A 6000-nucleotide genomic window follows, 5' to 3' on the forward strand; every position below is an offset into this window, starting at 1 on the left:
TTTACACAGAGGGGTGGGGGGCTGTTTGATTTACACTGTATCAGCTGATGTTACATGACAATCTTCAAATAAATACCCATGACGTACCTTCCAAGAATGTGGGTTCTATTTAGCTTTCTGAAGAAAGACGAGATGAGTGAAATGGGAGGATTGATCAAGTCAATAAAGTGGCAGGGGGGAAGAGGATTGATCAATGTAGGAACAAAAGCGTCCCATCAAAAAGGATTTTATAATTCAGAAACACAAGTGTTTGGCAAAACAAGTCTAGTTTGCTTAAGGCATTTCTTCACAGGATAACATGTATGAACCCATCCCCTTGAAAATAAAATAATCAGCATTTCTACACACACTATACTTGCACTGTCCTCAGACTGGCTTCTTTGACATTTTCTTAGAAATCAGGAAGGCATAAACAGAGGTGAATTTCACCTTCACTGCCACCATTATCCACTTCCCTGCACTCACTCTAACTCATCTCATTTCAGAATGCTAATGAAAACTGTCAGCATAGGGAATACATTTTGTAAAAATCAAGCAATTTTAAAATCGCCTACTGTATATTCTGTGCATCCAAGACAGAGGTTAAAAGTGTAATAGTATCAGTCCAACAGCCAACATAAGGAGGCCAAGACACATCAGCAATTAAGGTATAAAACAGAACTTACTGATGAGGTACTATGTAGATTTCAGTATCAGCCAGTGGCCCCGATCTTCAAAAAGCTCAGATAGCTACAGTAAACGTTGGAAGCCATAATCCTTCCAATTCCTGCAGCACCCAGCACACCTCTAAAGGTACCCAACCCTAGCATTAGAGAAACTAGCTGATGAACGTGAACACAGTCCACCAAAATAGACTTCACTTCCTCCAACAACAAAACCTCTTCTGCCAGTCCAGGATCTAAAAAGAGACAGTCCTGGAAGGGAGAGTGCCAATGCAATGGAGAGATTCTGCACTCACAGGACACCTAAGCATGCCATGAGCATCTATAAATCTACAGCTCTGGAGTAAAACTAGATTACAATATGCATTGGGAAAAGATCTTCCTTCTCGTTGGTCTTGCTCATTTGCCATGCCTGAAGCAGCAGTTTCCCGCAAACCCACCCACCCACCACCTGCCTAAAAAGTATTTTATTGATATTCAGTTTAAAACAGCACTCAGAAACCCTAACTAAAGCCAGTAGCTGATCTGCTAGGCAGAGGTCAGGATGATCCCTGTTCTGAAGGTTTCACCATCTATTTACCAAGGAAATGGCTGTACAGCAAAAAACAAATTCTAAGGTCACTCACGAATTTGGTTTTGAGGGAACTGGAGGAGAAAGCACAGAAGTCAGTAAGCCAACCTACATTTTAATGGAGGCAGTAAGGCATAGGAAACTGATAACTATACCGGCACTGGAAAAAAATGGGTTTAGAAGCTAGACACAGTATCTATTGGTGTAAGTTTCCTCCTATTCTAAGCTTCTTAGAAGGGGCAGGGCCCACCAGCTCCCAAAGTGTGCCCCTTCCACCCATCCCCAGGCTCCAGTACCCACTCCCCATCCATTGCTCACCCTTATGGCCACTTTATAAAAAAAAAAAGGTGAGGCTATGGTTCCTTCACTCCCACATTCCGGGACCCCCGTCTCCTATGCTATCTAAAGAGTAACACATTTTGAACTCAGGCACACTGAGGAGGTAGAATTCCAGCAAGGGGCATTTCTGCCCCGAAGTGGTACAAGTGTACCCCTGTGGTCTGCTACATAATTTATAATATGGTTACAGAGAATGAAGAGCTGTGACATGCCCTCATCCCCTCAAAATGATATTGCAGATGCCTTACTAAAAAAGCCTAGATATGTATTTTGCTAATCAACATGCTAATGCAGACTCTTAACAAAACAGCCAGGACTATACTGGTAACATGGCCACTATCTTCATGGTATATGTAACTGGGCCATGTCTACACCACACCTTGAACCTGGTCGCCACAACAGCATTCACAACAGAATCACCTCAAGGAATGGAAAGGAAAAAGAGCTATCAAGCTGCATGGAAGTTTCCAAGCCTGTTTTCCAGAACAGTGTCCTAGAATTTGCTTTCCTTTCCACACCAATCCCACCTCAAACTTTCCCCTTGCTCTCAGAAGAATTTGTTACAATGCTATGGCTAGAATAAGGGAAACCATTCCTCAAACAGCAAAAGGGGTTTTTAGTACTTATTTACACACACATCCCTTATTACCTTATTTAAACAAACAAGGTATGCAGCCAAGTACCTAACCCATACTCTTTACAAGGTATGCTGTGTCCTTCACTATTTATTTCATTCAGTTACTGCTGAGATACAAAATAAAATCAGGGTAGCTATTGTGGCAGTCCTACCACATATGACAACCATGCTATGTTCAAGAGCATACCATTACTTATTTGACAGCAATAGCAATTCGGATGAATCCACCATTCAATCAGATACTCTATACCACATAGCACCCACCAGTTTTATCTTTCTATCTTTGCAAATACCGTCAATGCTAGAATTCACAATTCCAGATTAAAGCAGAGTTTCACTTTGGAAACAACTTTTAACCCTTTTCAACCCCTCCATCCCCCTTTTTTAGCTCCATGCGTATTGCATAGTTTGTTAATCACTACACAGAGTCCAACGTGCAGTCCATGCTGGATTCTGCTTTGTAAGGTGCATGTTAAATTAGAAATACATTAATTGAGCTGTTTTTAATCAGATAGAGCAAACAGTTTGTCCATCACCACTGCCAAAAGGGGACCAATTTTCAATTACAGTTGTGACAATGCTAAACAACTCTTACACAGCTGTCTTGTGTGTTTTATTTTGCCATGTAAGACGAGAGCCTGCTATCTTCTATAAACCCCAGGTCAGAACCCTAGGGAGATTCCATTATGTAAAGATTCAATATGAAGAATGATGGCTAATGAAATCAGAAAGAGAAACAGCCAGAATTTTGTACAAGAAGCAGCTTTCACACCAAAGTAGGCTAGTAATTTGTTTGAATTTGCACTGCAGAACTATGAGGAAGCTTTCACAAGAAGCCTCTCTTTAGATACTTTGGTTTTGTGACAAGGAGAGAATATAAAAACTTCTTGATATGCTTGTATCCAAGACAATGTTTTGTTATTAAACCTGACACACACAAACAGTGATGCTACAAACAAAAGTGTTCTCCCTTTGACCAGAACTAGCATAATCTCCCAAGCTTCCATCCTCAGGAATTAATTTTGCTTGTATTGCTAGCAAATAAATTTGTTGTTTTAGTGTTCCAAGCACATAGGAGGAGACAGTCTTTTAATCGGTCATCAATAATTTTGTTTATTACAGACAGCTTTTAGGGTCATCCTCCTAATTGCCAGATGGTTTACAGTTTTAAAAAGACTTTCAAATACAACAGGAGAGGGCTCACCTCCTACAACTAGCTAACCATTATTTTAACTTCACTTTTCCATAAAAGGAGAATTACTGTAATTCAGTTTAAACACATACATTTGATTTTGTTACTGAACAAGGTGAAAGCAACCTAACTTGGAGATAACTTGCTTCCTAGGGGCCTATTTGTGGCTGGGTATTTTTAGAACGTTATTTTGCTGCATTATCTGCCATAATAGTGTTATTGAAAAGCTAGGAAAAGGTTTGTGATTTTATTTTTATTATTTTAAAATATACCTTTGGATATTATCACCTTATGAACTTAGAAGTGTAGCATTTCAGAAAGTCTCTCTCAACCCTGGGTAGCGGTAAAGACTTTAGTACTGCTTGCATCTTAAATGCTGTAGCATTCTGTACAGTGCATGGGAATCAGAAAGCAAACTCAGCAAGGCAATGTTTAAATCCCAACAAAAAGTCATGGGGTTAGGTTAATTTGTTCTCTTTAATATCAAAGCCCTTTATTACTCAAATTAAAAGATAAAAAATAAAAAACTGTCTTGGAAAAAAATAGTAAGATCTCTTCTCCTTGATTCCTAAGGCACTTTTGAATATCTTCCAGTTACAATTAAGTTCTACAAAACATGAAAGTGGGCACTAAAATAACTTTTCTTTTAAAAATATTGTAACTGGAAAAAGCAGCCCCAAAATGTCAATTTACACACATTTATATGAACTTTCACAGCTATCTTGGAAACATGTCAGTACAAAGGGAAAAAAAGCTTTATGGAAGCAAGTAGTTCCATTCAACACAGCTGACAGCTCAGATGGTGAGATAACATGCAGGATACAATGCATGCACACAATAGATGGTCACTCGTGTCTTGTCATAGTTTAAGGGTCTTGCATCTACAACTGCAGGATGTTACACAGCAAGTGAACAAACTGCTGTTCTGTACGAATCATTTATGCTACATACATGGCCATAGTACACTATCCACTTAGCAGTCTGCTCAGGCATTCTTTGCAGCCTTGAGGTCTAAAGGCCAAGTGAAATCACATTCAAAACTATGTCATCATGCAAAGGCTCACACAGGAATAACACTGGTTATTTAGGATTTTACACTGTTTTTCGAGCAGCTTAAATGGGTGAAGTCATGTACAGTTTATGCCCTAGAGAGGGAGAGGTTTCTTTTAAAGAGTTAAACTACACAACAGGAAAAATTTTACTTTATCAAAGTCAAAAATATCAATCAAGGCAGTTTTATATGTATTTAGACATTTCTCCTGGAATGTTTGCAAACCAAATGTTTTCTATATTGTGCCACTATACAAAACATATGGAATTCAGCTAAAAACAGAAGTGAAACTAATTAGTTTGTTTCCTATTTCCAGGGAAACCAAAACAAAAGCCACCAGACAGAATATAAACAAAAAGCCATCATCAGTAAGAACTAGGTAAGAAGATGCCCTTTCAGTTTGACCGGTTATATTTTTATTTTGAACGTGACAGATTTAGTCTCACAGTAACACTGATTTTTATATCAGCATGTTATGTTTTGTGCTTCAGGCCTATTGAGCAAAAAAAAGTTATTGAAGAAAAACTTCAGGTACAGTTCAGGAATAAAATCTGAGTGCACAGAAAGGTACATAAAGCCATTAATTGCAATAGACCCATATCATAAACATATTCCCTGGAATATGAATTTCTATTGATCATAAAGATCGTTGCATCATGGCCGTTTACATAAGTAAAACAACATCGCAGGGGAGGGGGGGAAAAATAAAAAGGAAAACACGGTTACTTCTAAGAGGCTTACCGGCGCAGGCTGCATTGTATGGAAACCATTTGATTTTGCAGTAACGTCGCAATTGTCACCACTCGGCACCCCTAATCTCTGCCCCAAAGCCTCACCTGTTTACTCTGCCTCCACGTGTCACCTTTCCAAAATAAACCCCCTTATCCCACGCAGCTTCTCACACCTGCCAGGTGCGCCCCCCTCTCCCCCGGCTTCAACATGCTCCTTTTGGTCCTTTCTGTGCACCTCTCCCTATGGCTCCTGCTCCCCACCAGGGCGGTCCCCCCCACCACTCCCGCACCAGCCCCCCCTTTCAGCCCCCTCCCTTGCCACCCCGCGGCCCCACCCCCATGCATGGGCTCCCCCGTTGGCCTTGCCGGGGGTCGCTTCGCCCACTTTCCCCCCGCAGGGGCGGGTCCCTTCTCGCCGCTTACCGGCGTGCAGCATGCTGCCGATAGAGGCGCTATCCCCGGAGACGGACCCCGTGGGGGCGGCCGGCGGCTCCCCAGGCCCCGGGGGGGCGGCCACGACGGGGAAGGGCTGCCCTTGGGAGTATTTGATGTCGCGGAAGAACTTCTTGGTCTCCCGTAGGTTCTGCTGTAGCCGCGCCAGGTGCCGGTTGTAGTGGCTGAAGCCGCGACACAGCTCGCGGATCACTCCGCCGCCGCTGCCGTGGCCCCTAGTCGCGGGGGCTCCTCCGCCGTCCATGTCCCACACGTCCGTTCCGTTCCCCCCTTCCCACCCCGGCGGGGACTCCGCCGCTGCCAGAGTGCAGCCTCGGCCTCCTCCTCCGGGAGGGAATAGCGCCCCGCGGCCGAGCCCCGGCCG

At 42.6% G+C, this 6000-nt stretch overlaps 1 protein-coding gene across 1 annotated transcript in view; it reads right to left on the minus strand.

Annotated features, from left to right (window-relative positions):
* DSTYK (dual serine/threonine and tyrosine protein kinase) overlaps positions 1-6000 on the minus strand; it is a 55963-nt gene extending 49963 nt beyond the window's left edge. Inside the window, exon 1 of the mRNA XM_074977712.1 lies at positions 5607-6000. Within this exon, the coding sequence (XP_074833813.1) occupies positions 5607-5880 (274 nt within the window). The 5' untranslated portion in view covers positions 5881-6000. The remainder of the gene's footprint in view (positions 1-5606) is intronic.

Source organism: Carettochelys insculpta, chromosome 26 (assembly GCF_033958435.1).
Source record: "Carettochelys insculpta isolate YL-2023 chromosome 26, ASM3395843v1, whole genome shotgun sequence".
Lineage (NCBI taxonomy): Eukaryota > Metazoa > Chordata > Testudines > Carettochelyidae > Carettochelys > Carettochelys insculpta.